Here is a 20253-nt window from a genome sequence, read left to right on the forward strand (position 1 = left end):
AATGAAATAAAGCCAAAATGGGGTTTGTAGTTTTGGCAGATAATGTGTACAGTATCTTCATCGTTATTATTTCTTTATGATCCCTATGTACAGGTTTATAAGCTCCCAATTTTGTATTTATCTTGTATATATAATTGATTGTGTGTGTATATATATGTACATGCACATCCAAGTGTTACTGTCTAGTGATTTATGTCAAATTTAGGTATGTTTGTGTGAATGGACAGATACAAACATCAGTAATAGGCTCAATTATTATTGAACTACAAAAATCTGGATACAAGCCTGATTTAATGCATTGTTACATTTTATGGTTGTTCCACTGAAAAGGTCAGGGGTTGTGAAGCATTGTTATGTTACATAAAGTACAAAGTTTTTTTTGTTTGTTTTTTTTATATAGAAGTTCATTAAGTAATCAGATGTACTGGAAGGTGATGAAGTGAATATGGAAAAAAAAAGTTCACCCATCGGGTGCTAATAATCATTTTGGTCAGGATCAGTATGTGTATGAGATATCTGGATGTATATATATCAAAATGTTTTCAGTATTATCATCTACCACTAATTTGTTTGTATTTTTGTAACATTTTCTCTTAGGAATTTGGAGCCAATAATACTAAAAATCTGATGGATTTTGGATCTTGTCTCCTAATAAACTTGTACATGTGTAAATGTATTTAAAACATTTTTCTCAAATTATCTGTATGGTGTATTTAACTCTGTACGTGCTACATGTTATTAATGTACTCTGTTTTTCTCTTTTGAATAGATATTCTGAATGAAGGAATCTCGGACAGTAAGGAAATGAATGAGGCTTGTCAGGCCATATGGGATTACAACATTTTTAGCTTGATTGTCTCTGTAATTAAGCAAGATTTTTCTAAAATTAATGGATCTTGGGAAACTGCTGTTAAACTGATAAGCATCTTAAAGTAAGGAAACATTAGATTTCTTAAACTTGAAAAGATTTAATAAATGCTTTTAATATGTATATAGGAACTGTGGCTGAATTAATTCATATAAAAACTTAGATCATTTCTGTGCTAAAATAATTTATCTGTTAAGTGGTAGACTCAATGGATGTTTAATACAAAATAAGATATATGCTACCTGCAATGAAACAACTGCTGATTTAGTCATTTTTTATTCCAAGATCATTATACAAGTTTAAAGCTACTGTAGAATCTAAATGTATTGCTTATTCTACAAAATTCTACATATTGTAGAAACTGGTTAAGTTATTTGTGAATTCTGTCGATACAGAATTGTATTATTAGCAAAGGACCTGACAGGTTTATCAGTTTTATTAAGTGCACAAAGTTGAAAATAATTAATGTAAAAAAGCATTTAGTTGTTTCTTTACACACAGTTTTGACATTTCTCATCTACATTCATTTTTATATGTCAGTTAACACAAATCTTTCACCATAATAAAACAAAGTCCCATAAAAATAAACTTATAATTAGAAAACACATAAATATCAGATGTTGTGCATGCAGTTTTAATCAGTAGTAACACTTATGTATTAAATAATATTGTATCTAGTGATCTGTATCTACAAAGAAGTTTTTTTGTTTGCCTTTTTTATTTTAAGTAACTGTGATTAAAGTAAATAAAATTTAATATAGGAGAGCTTATCACTGAGAGTTATATAATGCTACTTTTAAATTAACTCTATAAAAACAAATACAGAGTAATAAAATCTCAAGGTAGAAACTTGTAAATCCTAAAATATTTTGCATTATTGCCCAAATGTAATTAATTTGCTTAACAGGAAAATTATCACAGTTTTTCAACCAGAAGATGGAGAGACAGACAGGGCATATAAAGACCAGTTAGTGTTAGCTATGGACCATATCCTAGCTGCAGCAGGTCGATATGTAACTACTGTAGAAAAGGTAAGAAACAAAGTACTTGACATGTGAAAGTAAGTCAGACAGTTTTTAAATTTATGCTCTCTAATTAAAGATGTATGATTAGTGTATTTTGAAAGATAATTGCTTCATAATTGTTTTCACTAACTACAATAATAGAAAATAATTTGCTTTTGTGTTATTTAAGAGCATCAGGCTTCTTTCAATAGTTGTTCAAATTGATAAGTTAACAAAATTGCAAATAGAAGAATTGAACAGTTAAAGGCCTCAATCTATGTCTGATTTTGCTACTATCACCACCCTATTTTACCAAATCTAAGTGTGTCATAATTGTTGCATTTGTCAAATGTTAATAAACATCTAATTTCCTACTTATACATATAAATCTTGTGTTCGTATGTTCTTTTCAAATACTTTTAAATATCAAAACTTGTATGAGTTACACAAGTGTTTCAGTTTCAACTATTTCACGAAAGTTAAAAGATTCTCAAAATGGGTGGAAATTCATATATTTAAACCATGAGCATTGTATAATAATGTATTCTATTATTAAAGTTACCGTTTACACACTGAAAGCTGATAAATCATTCATTAAAGGTCAATAGGTATAAGATTTGTGTTAGTTGTGGATAAATTGAGTGGAATGTGGGAAAACACATCTGCTTTTATCATTTCTTCTTGGCCATCATTAAAAATTCTTTTTTCTCACAAACTGCAGACCCTGTAATAAGTTGTAGATATAACTGATAAAATGTTTAACAGTATTTTTACTAATATCAGAAATATCTTAAGTTCATATTGTGATGCCTCAGACATCTGTTACTGAAAACTGTCTTTCCTTGAAGAAATAAACTTTATAAACACAGACAGCCTTTCTTAGAAAATTTAATGTTTTGTCTGTCATCCACCACACCCAAAAGCAACATGTTTCACAGGCCAACCATCCTGGTACAAAATAAAGTAGCTAAAATGGAACTTATGCTTGGATCCTCAAGTCTTTCCATTTAACCTTTAGATTTGAAAAATGTGATGCACCAAAACTATCAGTTCTCTTAAAGTTCAAATCCCCATATATACACCCTTTAGTTCATATTGTGATGCCTCACAATTTACCATCTGTTGGCGTGCTTGAATGGAACTCCTTCATGGGTTCAACAATGGGGGTGTTATATGACGGTCAGTCCCACTATTCCTTCACAAAAGAGTAGTCCAACAGTTGGCAGTGGGTGGTAATGATTAGCTGCCTTCCCTCTTATCTTATATTGCTAAAGTAGGGATAACTAGTGCAGATAGTTCTCATGTAGTTTTGTACAAAATTCAAAACCCAAACCTTCCATATTCCATATTTAACTCTCATGATGACAAGAAACCCACTTTAAGTAAAAAATGTATTCTCAAGATGACTGGTATGGGTATTAAAACTTTAATTAAAATAAAGTATAGAACAACGTTTCTACCTACATATTTAACTCTGCTCAGATTTGGATCATCTCCTGTGTCTGGTCTTTGCTTTACAGTGTTACATGTTGTTCACAGCACCCTACTGTATTTCTCATTCCCATTAGTTTATCCATTGCAATCCATCCATTTGTCATGATATTTCTCCTGTCATCTTTACAATTTGGGTTTGTCAGTTTATCTATACTGTGTAGTCCTTTCTTGAGAACCTCTTCACTTATTTTGCATATCATTCCATCAGATCTGTCACATCACACTGTCCTTGGCTGCTCATTTCCATCATCCTATGGAGGAGGTTATTAAGGCTGTCATGTGTACCAATCCTTCCACTTTTGAATTGTATTACTTCCACCATCTGGCAGTTTTCTATATGTTGATACAACTCTAAATGGGTAAGTTATTGCATTTTATTTTATCATAATGTCTTCAAGGCTTAGATTACGGGTTATGGATCTCTGTGGCCAATGCTGTATATCCAGGTATACTGATATAGAAAATCTGCATCATGTCAACTAATTACTGTTGAGATGGGTAGTTCCACAAGAATACTTGCAGGTGTTTCCTTGTGGTGTATTGAATACATCACAACTATGTTCATACCAGACTGTAAGCTTGTGGATTAAAGTAAATAAAGCAGAAAAAAATTTCTGTCTATCTCTGATGTTCTCAGATTGCCAAATTAGGAATGGTTTGTTTTTTGAAACACGATTCCATGGTCACCAGTTGCACTTTATTCAGAGATGCATTCCTGCACTCTCCAATGTGTTCCTTTTTTCTTCTCCCCCCATATTCCAGAGGAGTCCTTAACACTTGCCAGTTCTTAGCTGCAGGAATGGTGGATCACAGAGGAACCCTTCTGATTGTGCACAATTTCACTCAGATGAGAGTAGGTCATTGGTATTCTACCTGTTTAGAAGGCTAGACTATTCTCCTGCCATGGGTCTGATGCTTTGTTTCGATTTCCACTGATGTGGACTGTATTTGTCCACCTATTTTGCAGTTAATCTATCTGGCTGGATACACTTCCTTCTACTGCTGCCTGGGTATTGGTTCCTTGGCAACTGGATTTGATTGGACTGGAACAGCCAAAATAAGTCCCTACATATGAGAAGACTGGGAACTTTCTCCTGCTATAGACTGGATGTTATGTCTCCAATGTTGTTTGGATTTGGACTGGAATTGAACCTCCACATTTCACATCTGCTCTCCTGGCATTGTCCTCATGATCTTCTTCTCTTCTGGTTTCTAGACCCATAGTGAATGGTTGGGGGTGCTCATCTATGTAATGTTACTCTGGTCCCTCCATCTGCTCAGTGTGGGATTCCAGCTATAACTGTTAGAAGAGGTAAATAATTGTATTTGGAGTTAATATTTTCCTGCACTGAAAATATATTTTCAGAAGGTACTTATCTCCATTCAGAATTACCACTGACAATAAAAGCCTGGTGTCTTTTTTTTCATGCCTATTCTTGAAGTGGAGATTGAGTTCAACTGCATAGGAATCAGCTGTCATAGGAGGGTTTGTCACAATCTTATTGGTGGAGGACATGCTAATTTGCATGCTTAAGTGCAACTGAACCATTAGGTGGGAATTTCAAGGTTAGTGGAAAGTGACAATTTACACACTAGAGGGCAGTCAAGTCAGGAATAGCTTTTCCTGTAAGAAAAGGTTAAATATTTATCAGAAATATATTTTCATTGTAGGAAAACATTGACTTTAATATCATCAGTAAAACTGAATGACATATTCTGAATTGTTCCTTCATTTATGCAAGTTAGGAAAAATGCTCAAATTTTAACACTGAGCCCTGAGGAACCCCACTCATGACACTGTTGCTGCTCCCTAAATTTGAACTACTGACCAAAACATCTTACCACCACCATCCATGCTAAGCAATTGGCTGTCACTTTTATAAAGCTTGCACATCTTTAAAGTGTAGAGAATATTAAAATAATTATGAATAAATCAAAATTAATTGACAATATAACTGAAATTGTAAGGGATAGTTGTTATGAAAAGCTTGATAAAAAAACTCTAACTCCTGAACTAACAAACAACGGGTAAAAGAATTTTCCATGTAGTTTTTTAATTTCAGTATTTTCCTTTATGTACAAAAATATGTATTGATTAAACTGAGCATTTTATAATTTACTGTTATTTACTTACAAATTATTATTTGTACTTATTTATAAGCTTTTGAGCTTAATTTTTTAGTTTTTAATTTTGAGTTATTATATAAACTTGTGGAAATGTTTAAATAGTTGTATGCAGTCCTTCATGTTTGGCAGTTGTCATTGCACTGATGCTCAAAAGCACCTGTGAAATGGATTTAGTGAGGGCTTGTTAGTTTGTCATGAGGCCTGTCATTTTGCATCCATTACTGGACTTTTTATTCCTATCAAGAAACGAATTCTTCTGGATTCAGTCTTATTCGTAGCATCATTGGCCACACAGTTTGATGTTTCTCACATACACTACCAAGCTCACAGTAACGTCACGTTGGTTACTATGACTTTGATACTTTAATTTTAATTGTTCTAAACTAGTGATATAACACATGCACTAATACAGAGTTTTTGAACACCCTGTACGTATAGACATCTAATAGTTGTAACTCAGAAACTAAATCTATGTTTAAATTTTAAATTATAAAGTTTGATATTAATTACTAGCAAATTGGGAGGAGCAAGAAGAGTGAAAAATTTGACTTTGATCTAATTTGCATTTGATGAACTACTTTCTGCATGAAGCAAAGCGACAAGGGCTGCCATATTGATTAAAGGTTGTTGTAACTCAGTTTTACTCTGAATATGTCACAGATTTTACCAGTAAAATTGTTTTGTTGATAGAAAAGCAATACAATTCAGCCAGTGCAAATTAAATTTTTTCCAGTTTTGTAAAAAATGAATCAGGATACAACATCAACCCACTAACAACCCTACAGACTACTTGGTAGGTGCATTTTTCAAATCTGAAGGACTGTGGATGTATTATATGTCTACATTCAGTATTTCTAAAATATTATTTCATACAACATTAATGCTATTAGTTGATTCTATATGTGGTAGAAAGGTAGAGTTGAAAATTTTCAAGTAAGGCTTTGAATGTGTAAGAGTGAGTTTGGTGTATATTGTTTAGACGCACAGTGGTTTTTGCAAAGCCCATGGAATCCTGTTATTTCATTCTTTCTGTCAAGGAACCACATTCCTATACCTACCCTTAAAGCTTAGCATAGATGAAAGTGACCATGTTCTTAACAGTATTATTAATGTAAAATTGTAAATAAACATACAAAACTATTAGAACTAAAAGTCAACTTACTCATGAAGTTTAAAGATACATTTGGTCCTTAATAAGTGAACTCCGATAATTGGAAAACAAAACAAACTGTTATTCACTATATTTATATTGAACCCTTGATGACCTTTAGTGGAACCCTGAGATTCCATGGAACATAGTTTGAAAACCACTGACCTAAAGCATACATTTGAAAGTTTTCCACAAGATATACCCCTAATGCTTCAAGTAGTAACCACTTATTTTTACTATACAAGTATAGTGTATTAAAGAGAGAAAAACTGACATACATGCTTTCTTTGTAAGAAGTTGTTATTTCTGTAATTATATGCAGGAAGTGTCCAAAGACAGTACAGAATATCAGGTTTTATCCTGTATGTTTAAAACCTTAAACGTTATTGTGAAAGTTCATCCTAGAGGAATCATAGTTTCTCTCAACTCTAAGAGATTGTTGAGTCTGCTTATGTCCAATTGTGACGAAGTTTACAAGTTTTCAGCCAAGCTGCTGGTTTTGCTGCTTTATTATGGAAAGTGAGTATCACAAAATATATCTTTTCTTGGATTAGTACCTTACTTTTAATTATTAATTTGCTTTTTGGAATATTCATATATTCATAGTTATTATAGTCTTGGACATTATTCTTATGTTTGTAGTTGTTATAACCATGGACATGATTCTTATGTTTATCCATATATACATAGATATAAAGCACAAAAATCTGTGTCTTTCTGTTTGTCTGTTATTTAACTACTCCTAAGTTATTTGGATAATATCCAAATGATAGTTTGGAACAAGGGATTTTTATTGGGAGTTCACAACCCCCTCTAGCCCTCTTTATTAATAATGTATATCTTTATATATTTAAAGTCAATTTTATGATGTGTACACATAAACTACACACCTACCTATGTGTGTCAAGATGCTTAGACAAGTTTTGAAATGATTGTATTCAGGGAAATAAAAAGTAGCCATGACAGTGTAAGATAGGAAATTGCAAGAAATGTCAAAAGAAACTGAAACAAGATAAACTCAAGATAGAGAAAGGATAGCTGGAAGAAGAGCACAAGAGATTCCTGATGAATCCACTGCCACTCAGGAAGAAAATCATGACAGAATGAAAGAATCAGTTTCAGAAACTGCTGCTAGGGTAGAATAAGATAGACAACATGAATATCAAAGAAAGGTTGCTGCTACTGAATGTAGCTGTAGAATGTATTTTAAAACATCTTATGATTATGATATAAATAATGATTATGAATCAGAGTCTGTATATGAAGATCTGTAGAATGTGATTCTTGTTGAACAGTAAGTTATCCCAATGAAAAGTCAGGACTGTCTTGTGATAATGAGAAAGTTGAATTGTAAAGTATATATTATAAATATATATATACATGTGTGTGTGTGTGTGTGTGTGTGTGTGTGTATACAGTACACAAATATGTGGGTCTCTTTGTTTGTCTATTATCGAATTCCTACTGGGTTTGCAAGGCCATTCTTAACCTAATTTTCTGAGATGATAAGTTGGAACAAAGGTCATGTTAATGGGAGGTTCACAGTCTCCCTAGCTTAGCATGGCCAAATGGATAAGACACTCGACTTGTAATCTGAGGTTCACAGATTTGAATCTTCGTCACACCAAACATGCTCGCCCTTTCAGCCGTGGGGGCATTATAATGTGATGGTAAGTCCCACTATTTGTTGGTAAAAGAGTAGTTCAAGAGTTGGCAGTGGGTGGTGATGACCAGCAACCTTCCCTCTAGTCTTACATTGCTAAATTATGGACGGCTAGTGCAGATAGCTTTCATGTAGCTTTGCACGAAATTGAAAAAAACACAAAAAACAGTCTCCCCACTCTCTTTATTATGTCATTGACTGTTGATTGTTGTTACATTAGTTAACATTAACTACATTTATTGATGCCATGTCCTTGCACACACATAAACATTATTAAATTTTCTATAGCACAACATACAGTGTGTGTGTGTGTGTGTGTGGAGAAGCACACAGAAACATCTTATATATATAGAGTGTACTAGCACTCTATATAAAAAAAAAAATAGCCACCACTGTTGCAATAATACATAAACCCAGCTGAAGTTTACACCCTAACACTATAATAGGGTTGATACTGTTTCTTGAGTTATACACACTCTAACTTTGACCCACAACCTTACAACTTCAGTCAGTAAGGTACTTCTACAGCAAATGATCATTGAGGAATTAATCATGTGAAATACTGTGGAAGGACATTAAGAGCTGGGTGTTTAAAGAAGGTAACAGAAAGCACACCTATCATCACTACTCTGGGTGCTACTTCTTCCTTCAAAGTCACCCTGATTGTTTCACGTTTAAAGTATATAAATAGTAAGTTCTTAAAACTTATACAAAACATTTGATGGGGTAATGATGAATACTGTAATATGTTGTAAATAAGTTGTGTGAAAGTTATCATTTTCTTATTTATCATATCATTCATCCACCTTATTTTTCAGTTCATAACCAGGACAAAAGACGGGTATCTCAGTTTATAAAAGTTTTAAGAGTAGACTGTCTTATATGTGTAGTTGTTATAAGATTAGACTTTTTTTGTTTATATTTGTTAAAATTTTGAACATGATACTTATCTTTATTATCTTAACCTGAGAACTTACTAGATGTATTTTACACCTGATATTATTTTTTCTTGTTAAGATTTGGTGATCAGAGTACCCATTGTTTTGAAGTTAAAACCTGTTAAGAAAACGTTTTAAATCAGATATCATGATATTGGCTGTTAATCTTGTTTCAGGGACTTTTTGTCTTTGATCAGTCCAAGTACTTTACAACCTCTTTGGGATGAGGCAGTTTATCAAATTTATACATCAAATAATCCTTCTGTTATCAAGTGAGTATTGCACACATTTGCAGTATAGCTTTTAGACAATCTTAAATGAGTACTAAACTTAACTACATATCCCCTTCCTTGTGGAAAACAAATCATCTTTTAAGTTTGCTTTATCTGTGTTTATAGATGGAGTGTTGAAGTTCTTTCTTCTGCTCTTAAATCACTTGTACTCTCTGCACACCACCTTACAACAAGTTGTAGGTAAGTTCTGCATATTTCTTGATACTTGTTTTACAATGATTTTTGCTAGATCCTCTAATGCAGATCGCTCATTATTCTTCAGTTTATGTGGTTTACGTTTTAGTAGTGGTAGAGTTTGTATTTTTTAATCATGTAATCAAATTGATAATCTATGCCAATTAAGTGTTATATGTAAAAGGTGGCTTAAATATTTAAAAAAGTAGCATTTAATTCACAAACCATTAATTTAAAATGCTCATAGTATAAGGTTAAAAATCTGTTTTGTAGTATATACCAAATGTGGTATAGGTTATTGGTTTTCTTATGGAAAAAATTAATTACTTCTCTGTGTTTAATACACAAGTGATCTTCTAGAGGTTCTTCAGAAATGGCAAGGTAAAGGCTTTGACCATAATCTGCAAATACTGCAGCATCTCTTACATAGAATTCTGGATGATTCACAAGCTATTGAAAATGAGGTAGGCTATTCAAGGTAACTTGAAACAACATTAAACCATAATAAACAGAAATGAACATAATTACACAAAGCATTTATTAGACAGTTCAGAAATCCATCTTCAGTAAGCGAGGATTACACAATATTTACATAGTGGTAATTACACTAGAAATTTGATATGTTTTATAATAAACAATGGTAAACAGTTCAGATACAAAGTGGAACAGAAGGAAATGAACAGTATGTAGCACAAATGGAATAAGTTTATTAAAATGGAATAAACAAATGAGTAATGCATTAGACAGAGAATAAGAGTTTTTATGTAGAATGTCTTTCATATCAGAAGTTTAGTGGGATGGAAAGCCAGTAGCAACAATGAAATGGGCAGAGATTTACTATTTGTAATCTTTAATATGACCATATTATTACACTAAATAATATAAAAAGACAGAAGAACTTGTAGTTCTGTGAAATTTCAATCTTTTCATTTCTTGAAAAACTAATTTGTAATGTTCTTGTTCCTTTTGTTAAATGTAGGGACAAGTGTAATGTATTAATGTAGTGTCTGTGTGAGGATTGTTATGCTTAAAGAAAATACACATTTGTTTGCAGTAAACATTTTATGAAAAACAAGGTAATGACTTTGTTTCTTTATTGTATCAAACTTCTCTGAGAAGTTACCTTAAAATGTTATAGTTTTTAAAAATATTGTAGTTTATAACTAGATTCTTTTGCATAACATTTGTATCTGTTTTCATTTTACAATTAGAAACGACACAAGGCAGCAACGAAAATACAAGCCGCGTACAGAGGATACAGAACTCGTAAACAGTTAAAGTTAGCTAATGATTATATTGCACGATTACAAAGACACTACAGGTTTGTATAGATTTCTTTTAAAAGCCAGCAGCTGTCACAGATATCCATGTATGTATAGTGTAAAATTGTTATACATAAAGCAGTATTAATTTAAAATATACAGTTAATTAGTATTTTGAAATTGTATGACTGTCTTACTTTCAACACTTTTGTGAGTTTTTAAACTTTTGAATAGTGTTTGATGTAAAATATGTAATTAGATCCATTGTTCTGGCCTAGTTGGCTAGATATTATCTAATATTTTTGATAAAATGTTGGGAATAATAAAAATTATGACAGCCAATAATGCTTAAAAGATATTAGTGAAGAAAAATGTGTTTACTGAATTGGTTTTAATTCTATTCATTAATTGCTAGTGTGTGTGTCTTATATTGTCTTCTTTAAATTTTAAGTGAATATTAAACTTCAGCAGATTTTGCTAATTGAATCTTAACATTTGTAAGAATCTACTTCTTAACAGTTTAATGTGATCCCTGCTTGTACAGTGGTAAGTCTATGGAATTACAATGCTAAAATTAGGGGTTCTTTTCCCCTTGGTGGGCTCAGCAGATAGCCTAATGTGGCTTTGCTGTAAGAAAAACAAAAACAGTTTAATGCTCGTAGAATCTTTCTCTAGACACTTTAAAATGCTAAGCATTCCACCATATTGGGTTATATATTGTTTACACAGGTTATCATGTAAAGCAACTAAATTTACAGTAAACTAATTGTTTTACCTTCAATAATCTGTTCTGTTTTGTAATACGTTCAAGGAATATCTTTTACAGAAATGTAATATTTCATCATACTGTAATGGATGTAGTGTGTATATGTTTGTTAATATTTATGGCTGAAATAATAAATACAATATGATACGTACCGTATATTGAATGTTACCACGAGAAAATTCCATGAAAATATTTCACACTTTGACTGTACAAGATTCAGACAGTTCGAACAATAACTGTGTTATGTACAACAACCATTTCTTTATCATAGAACACAATTTTAAATAAAGGTATTTTCATCACAACAAGAACAGGGCTTTCCTAAGATGTAATATGACAGTTTAATTGTACCTTTACTGATGTAATTTTTAGATATAGTACTAAAACACTTGTAGTATATAAAAACATTACAGTTTATATGAGCACAATCAGAACACTTTTCCAGTCTGGTACTTCCCAGGAAAATCCTTTTTTAGAAAATGTTCACTTAGTTTCTTTTCAATGAGATGTGAATATTACAATTAGTAATTACTAGTACAAATGGCCACCTGTAAGACAAGATTTTTGATAATCTATATAATTAAAATAGTAATGTGTGCATGTATGACAAGCATTTTAAACTGTATAAAAACAGAATGATGTCATTTTTACGAGAGGAGTGTGTAAATACTGCTACGTATTGCAAAGAGAAATCTATTTAGGAAAGGACCTGTTATCACTTGGAACCCCATCTCTATGTTAAGAATTTCTGTGAATTGTTTTCATTTGTTTATAGGTGTTTAAAATACCAGTACTGTCACCTTGTTGAGTTTTAATACTTTCTCCTGATCCAAGGTTGTGAAAATGTTGCTAGATCTGTTGTCTTTTACTATACAAGTTGATTGGTTTGTTACTTTTAGTCATATCATTTATTTGAAAACGTATGATGGGTATTGCATGGAATAGGTTTAACTAACATTTAACCTAACAGTCATTGAAAATGCATGGTGAGATTCATTCGGAACTTTTGAGTGCCTGTCCTTTTGGCCCAGCATGGCCAAGTGGGTTAAGGAGTTTGACTTGTAATCTGAGGGTTACGGGTTCGAATCCCCACCGCACCAAACATGCTCACCCTTTCAGCCATAGGGGCATTATAATGTGATGGTCAATCCTGCTATTCATTGGTAAAGTGTTGGCAGTGGGTAGTGATGACTAGCTGCCTTTGGTAGCCTTTGAGTAGCTTTATGCAAAAATTCAAAACAACCCAACCCAACCCTATCCTTTTATGTTGTCACTTATCTGTTATAACCCTATCACCATGGCATCCTTTACTGTGCACCACACAGGGTTTTAGTGATTTACATTCAAAATTGTATTAATCTGCCTTTTGTTTATGTTATACCAATTATTATAGATTAAATCTTAGCAAATAACCAATATTTTAATAGTATGTTTTAATTTCTTAATTTTATAAGACAATAATTTAAAAAAACTTCTGAATTTTCCCTGGTCATCTTCTCTTCTCTATTTTATCCACTACCCATTCAATAAGTATGAAATTGAATGTAAATTACTCCCCACAAAATCGTCATTGCTCAGGAAACCATAATTTTTATAGCCTTTAATTTTGTTTGGTTACTGACATATGATATAGAAGATCAGACTCCTCTTGCCACACCCACCTGTCACATCCTCTCTTTCAGGATTAGTTAATTCTTTCCTACATTTAATTTTGTTTGGTTACTGACATATGATATAGAAGATCAGATCCTCTTGCCACACCCACCTGTCACATCCTCTCTTTCAGGATTAGTTAATTCTTTCCTACATTTAATTTTGTTTGGTTACTGACATATGATATAGAAGATGAGACTCCTCTTGCCACACCCACCTGTCACATCCTCTCTTTCAGGATTAGTTAATTCTTTCCTACATTTAATTTTGTTTGGTTACTGACATATGATATAGAAGATGAGACTCCTCTTGCCACACCCACCTGTCACATCCTCTCTTTCTGGATTAGTTAATAATTCTTTCCTACATTTAATTTTGTTTGGTTACTGACATATGATATAGAAGATCAGACTCCTCTTGCCACACCCACCTGTCACATCCTCTCTTTCTGGATTAGTTAATTCTTTCCTACATTTAATTTTGTTTGGTTACTGACATATGATATAGAAGATGAGACTCCTCTTGCCACACCCACCTGTCACATCCTCTCTTTCAGGATTAGTTAATAATTCTTTCCTACATTTAATTTTGTTTGGTTACTGACATATGATATAGAAGATGAGACTCCTCTTGCCACACCCACCTGTCACATCATCTCTTTCAGGATTAGTTAATAATTCTTTCCTACATTTAATTTTGATATTATATATAATCAATAAAACCAAAGGTTTTCATCTACCAAATGATGTATTGTATAACTTTGTTTTATGAACAGATAATCATCAGTTTTATTGTCGGTACAAGCTTCATTCCCACGGGAAAGATAATGACTAGCTTGGATGAACTTGTGTAACAGCTCTTTTTGCATAGTTAGAAAGCTGGAAAATTTTTGAGAGTTAGTGGAAATTGTTTACGTTTTGCATATTATTAGTAATTGTTCTTTTGTGTGTCATTTAATTGTGTAAAAATTATTTACTACATTACTACCCTTAGTATAAACAGAGTAAGTTTAAATGTTATTGATAATTGGCAGCAAGAAAAATAAGATTTGGATATGTACTTTATAAGATTTGGATGTGTACTTTATAAGATTTGGATATGTACTTTATAAGATTTGGATGTGTACTTTATAAGATTTGGATGTGTACTTTATAAGATTTGGATATGTACTTTATAAGATTTGGATGTGTACTTTATAAGATTTGGATGTGTACTTTATAAGATTTGGATGTGTACTTTATAAGATTTGGATGTGTACTTTATAAGATTTGGATATGTACTTTATAATATTTGGATGTGTGCTTTATAATATTTGGACGTGTGCTTTATAAGATTTGGACGTGTGCTTTATAAGATTTGGACGTGTGCTTTATAAGATTTGGACGTGTGCTTTATAAGATTTGGACGTGTGCTTTATAAGATTTGGACGTGTGCTTTATAAGATTTGGACGTGTGCTTTATAAGATTTGGACGTGTGCTTTATAAGATTTGGACGTGTGCTTTATAAGATTTGGACGTGTACTTTATAAGATTTGGACGTGTACTTTATAAGATTTGGATATGTACTTTATTTCTTGCTTTTCATGTTTGTTCTTTATTTATTATTACAAAAGTAAATAAGATATAAAAATGGGGATCTCTTTAGGTTAGTTAAGGTTACATTAAGAAAAAAATTAAATATATAATAACAGTATTTTAGGAGCCATGCATGAGAGCAGCTCAGAGTAGCTTATGGGTTATGTAATTCAATAGCCTAATGGTGATCTGCAGATTCTCCAAGTGATTTGAAACTTATAATAGCACTTATAGTAGTTAGATTCAGATCATAGGGCATTAAAACTTCATTATAAATATGTATAAAGTATTATGAACTTATAGCTACTTAGGATAAATGAATGTAGGCTCATGTCACAATTTGAAATCATTCTAGAAAGAAAAAAAGGGTAATTTAGATTTAATTATTTGTAGCAGTTGTGAGGTTGGTCAATTTGACCAACTCTGTATACAGTTAGGGTAGGAAAAATAACAGAATATAAAATTTTACTAAAAACAAATGTTTGAAATGTATTTAGGAGTTTTTAGTGATTACACAAAGGAAATTTGATACTTTTGAGATGAAGAAAATTATTTTTAATCTTGATAAAATAAATCACTTGTACTTGGACTATTCAAACAAATACTCAATATATTTATGTACAAATCTTTATATTACTTTATTAAAAAAATATACATTTTGTATCTGAAAGACTTATAATGTTAAGATATACGTACTATTTCAAAATTTAGTAGTTTTAAGTTTGTAAATACTTTACCTGAGTACAAAGAGGTCATGTTGTCGATGAAATCAGTCAAGTACATGTTGAGAGAGTTAAATGTACAACACTTCCTGTACATTTTATAACTTTGTGCATTCAAGTACAAAATACCACAAACAAAACAATGTTTCATACTTGAAACATGAGTCTTCTCTGTGATTACATTTGAATGCAAAAGTATGGTGTTTTGTTTTGGAATTTATACTATTTATTCTTGTTCTTTATGTTTTTATACTAGAGGGTCCTAGAAATCTCCAGTGAATGTATGATTCTTTATGAATGAATAATCATGTCATTATAATTCTAAGTTCTTTAAACTTGTCTTGAAAGCCCTGTGTGTAACTCTCTACTTTCTGTGTTATTCATATCTATAAGTAATATAGTTATGTGAGCAGCAGCCCTTTGTGAGCATAGACAACATCTCCTCGAGCGAAGGTGTTCTCACACAACTGAACAACTTAAATCGAGATTCACAATGTTTGGAGCATCACTGTCATATAGTGCTTGGAGGAAAATGTTGAAAAGAAGGGTTGGCTTCTTTCTCTTCTGTTGCTTCTGCTTCTTGTTCTCACAACCACTTCAAGAAAAAGTGCTGTGACAAAGATTTGAGGAGCAGACTCAACAAGGAAGACAATATTTCTGCAGGTGGAGACAGTGACCAGCTGAACAAAATTTATCTTTTATCAGCTACACTTAAATGCCTGTTGTATCAGCCCCTTTAGAGATGCTGATGTTGGTTCTTCTATTCCCCCATTTGATTCCAAGGATTTGATGGATGCATCTCTGATGGAATCCTTCAAAGACTTTGATGTGTCTTCTGTACATTGTCCATGTTTTCCTGCCACATATAATAATTGTGAATACCACTGCATTGTAAAACATCAACTTGGTTTTTTTTTTTTTAGTTCTTTGTTATCAAATATGCACTGTCTCAATTTGTAAAAAGCAGTTCCATCATAGCTTATTCTGCTTTCAAACTCCTTATCAGTACAATGGTGATGTTCAATGACAGACTGCCAAGAATCGGAAATGATCTACATATGGATCCAGTGGTTGTCTATCAACAACGTTTCATGAGGTTTTACCACCAGTTTTGATTTCATTCCTTTAAATTGCACACTCAATCTTGTATTTTGGCTGCTGCTCTTTTTTTCACACACAAGATTTTTATGATTAGCTATCAAGACTTTTTATTAGTATACACCAACTAACTACAGCAAGTAGCAAAAAGTAACACTCAGTAGTAACCCAGTTTAGCTTTAGACTCACAGCTCTTTTATTTGGAACAGACTTCTACATTACAGAACCAACCAGATTATTTAAAATAAATTGTGGTATCTTCACTGAAACAGCTGTCTTTAAATAGAATGATAAGAGACTAAAAACTGTCACCTTTTGATGTTAGATGAAACTGTGGTTAAAATTTTTAGACTTTCACGTGACTTTTTGGCATTGACATACACAAAACTTTTGTTCACAACTGAGCTGTTTTTGTTGAACAACTTCACGTGCATCTTATGTTCAAACTAAATTTGACTACTAGTTGTAGCTTATAAATATCTATCAATCTACCAGATTTGAAGAAAATCCATCAAATCAGTTTCTTATCAAATAAATTTTCAGTGCAGTTTGTGAAAAAAAAGAAAAAAAGGAAGCAATTGAATCAGAATTGCAGGTTTTATATTTCGTGTGTCTCGTGATGGATTGCCTTGACATTTAGTGAAGTGAGGGTCCATTAGAGCACTTCCACTGAAAATATAGTGTGGATTACCACAGTATGAGCTACAGAAAGTGGAAAATTGCAAAACTATCACTCCTGTTAACAACACACAGTGTGCCCTATATTATGTTTTGGCTGCATAATACACGACTCTGTGTTTCAGTATTATCTTACACATAAATACGAGTGCACCAACATTCAGCATTGTTGTCTTGCAATACAAAATAGATCTGACTTTCTCATTTCAGGAAGATGATTTCCACTGTCCAGCCTTGGAAAGAAAGATCCTCTCCATACTATTGTAAATTGACTGTATTGACAGAATATAATGTTCACTTAGGTTTATGATAAAGTACCTACTACAGGGTAACGAAGAAACATACATAATGTAACGTGTTACGTTTCTACTTCTGTCTGTGGTTCTCTTCATTCTACTTGTAAACCAGTAACCAGTTCACATAACCAGTTTGTAGAAATGTTATTGTGTATTGGTAATTTGGTATATTTTTTGTTATTAGGCTTAAAAAAAGTAATAAAGAAAAACAGCAATTGACAAATTGGCTGAAAAAAGAACAAAAATTTGACTCGAAGATTGAGCGGGCTCGTAAATTACGGCTGTTCCATCAAAAATGCCTTCAAGCAATAGACTCTCTCCCTTCAGGTAATAGTTGAGAGTTATTCACTTAGTAAATATTGTTGTCATATGTTTGACTTTTTGACCCCTTCCCAAAGTATCTACAAACACTGTCCTAATGAAAAGAAAATCAGAAAACCAAAGATTTGAGAATCAAGCATATCATTTTGTTGAATGTAATCCCCCCAATATTGAATGGGTTATGGATCTCATTCTTTCAGAATGTATTTCTTTCTCCTGTCTTATGACTATGTATGAACAAAATCAAAATTTATTATACTAGTACTGTAGGAATGTACTTGGGTGTTTAAAATTTAGTTGCAAGATGTGTATAAACAGCAATTTTGTAAACTGGTTTTAAAAAAGTCCAACATGTAAAACTGCTTTTGTGATTTGTATAATATGCTAACAACTGCTAGTTTGTTTAAAGTCTACGAGTTTTCATAAATTTCTAGATCCTTATATTTTTTTTTTGCTCACTGTTTTATTAATATTACCTTTGATCAAAGTTAACTACCTAGACAGAATAAAAATCAGTATAGTAACGGATACAGATATTTTAACATTCTGTTCTTAGGGTTTTATTTATAATAGCGAAAATGCATTGTTTGGGAACCCTTACTGTTAGTAATATTCTATCTGTAATCTCAACAATATTTTGTGAGACTTGACCAGTATAGGCTATTTATGTCAGTCCTAAATTAATGTATTGAGCTAGCATTGCAGAATAATCCTTATAAAGAAAGATTTTAAAATGGAAAATAAAGATATATTAAACATTCTAACCAAATTATTAATAAATGTAACATTACATGGTATACCTTGTTTATAGAACACAACAACACTAGTAGTTTGTTACATAAATTATCATAGATTTTGTACTTCTTGAAGAATTTAACACGAAACTATGTAAAAAAAACTTGTGGCCAATGACAGCCTCTTAAATGAAAGGGAAACAAATTTTGATGTGTTTATTTTAAAAGTAAATTACATGTTGAAAATTGCAAATTTACTTGTTTTTTTTTATTTGTAGAAGAAGTTGACAATTATCTACAACTTCTTCAACAAGAAGCTGCTACAAAGATTCAACGTGCTTGGAAATGTTTTCTTTGTCGTCGCGAGATGAAAAAGATGAGTGTCATTAAACGTCGTGAATTAGCAGCTGAAAAAATACAAAGACAGGTAACACCATCAGTCAATATCAATTAATCTTAGAGATCAAATATGCTGAGACAATACATTTTCAACCATAATATCTACTTTTAATGTAATGTATGAAAACAACTCGATTTAAATGTAACATTTTTTCAAATTGATTCTGTAATAACAACGTCTTCACAGAACCCCTCTGTACATGTTACTGAGTTATACTCAGAATTTAATTAAACAACTTCAATATGTATATTTTTAATGTAATTATTATTATCAAGTATCTTTAAATTATACGTTTTATATTATCTAAGTATTATTCCTTTAATTTTAAAAATAAACATCTGAAACAATAACTAAAAGTGTAGTTTTTGCTGTCATGTAATGTCCTTGCATTTACATTTCTCAACGTTTAAAAAGAACTTGTATGAGAAACTGAGTAATTAAAGTAGACTTATTTCAGGAGTCAAAGTCCACAAAACACAAGTATTTTATTACCTTCTGGAAATGTTCCAAGAATTTCTTCTCACTCTAAGCAGTTTGAAATTTTTTTTCTAGTTTAAGGTCAGCATTGTCCACTTGCAAAGTTAAAACCATGTTGCTATGTGACAGCTTTAAGTTGAATGGCATGCTTATGACCAATAGAAATAGTAGATTCCAATACAGTACTTACCTTTACTTACAAGATTAAATATTCTTTTTCTGTGCTGCTTTCTATATGCAAACTTTTGTATTATGCATGATATATAAGCCTTATGCTCCTACTTGTTGGAATTTGTATATTCAAACTTGTGTCTCATTCAAATCATCATTTGCCATCTGTTAACCAATAGTAGCATAGCATGCTCACATAATGCGTGTAACTCCCACTATACTCCCCTACTGAACCTTCACTTCTTGTTTGGCACCATTTGAGTCCAAGCATTTTCTTTTGTGCTTAGTACTTCCAGTATGACACGTAATTTTTGCTTGAAGTGACTCTCTTTTGTTTCAGATTTTAAAACCTTTTCTCCCACAGTATTATTATTGCTCTGTTTCTGCAC

At 32.0% G+C, this 20253-nt stretch overlaps 1 protein-coding gene across 5 annotated transcripts in view; it reads left to right on the forward strand.

Moving 5' to 3' along the window:
* The window catches only part of LOC143249679 (IQ calmodulin-binding motif-containing protein 1-like), a 63247-nt gene that overhangs the window by 15415 nt on the left and 27579 nt on the right, over nt 1–20253 (forward strand). For 4 of the 5 annotated variants that reach the window (XR_013027903.1, XR_013027904.1, XR_013027905.1 and 1 more), the window contains exons 2-10: nt 770–932; nt 1776–1899; nt 6966–7162; nt 9421–9516; nt 9643–9717; nt 10061–10175; nt 10923–11032; nt 17946–18088; nt 19095–19243. Coding sequence is in view for 2 of the 5 variants with exons in the window: in XM_076499967.1 (XP_076356082.1) it covers nt 770–932; nt 1776–1899; nt 6966–7162; nt 9421–9516; nt 9643–9717; nt 10061–10175; nt 10923–11032; nt 17946–18088; nt 19095–19243 (1172 nt within the window). In the remaining 3 variants the exon portion in view is untranslated. The remainder of the gene's footprint in view (nt 1–769; nt 933–1775; nt 1900–6965; nt 7163–9420; nt 9517–9642; nt 9718–10060; nt 10176–10922; nt 11033–17945; nt 18089–19094; nt 19244–20253) is intronic. The other variant, XM_076499968.1, reaches the window with a different exon arrangement.

This window comes from Tachypleus tridentatus, chromosome 4, assembly GCF_004210375.1.
Source record: "Tachypleus tridentatus isolate NWPU-2018 chromosome 4, ASM421037v1, whole genome shotgun sequence".
Classification (NCBI taxonomy): domain Eukaryota; kingdom Metazoa; phylum Arthropoda; class Merostomata; order Xiphosura; family Limulidae; genus Tachypleus; species Tachypleus tridentatus.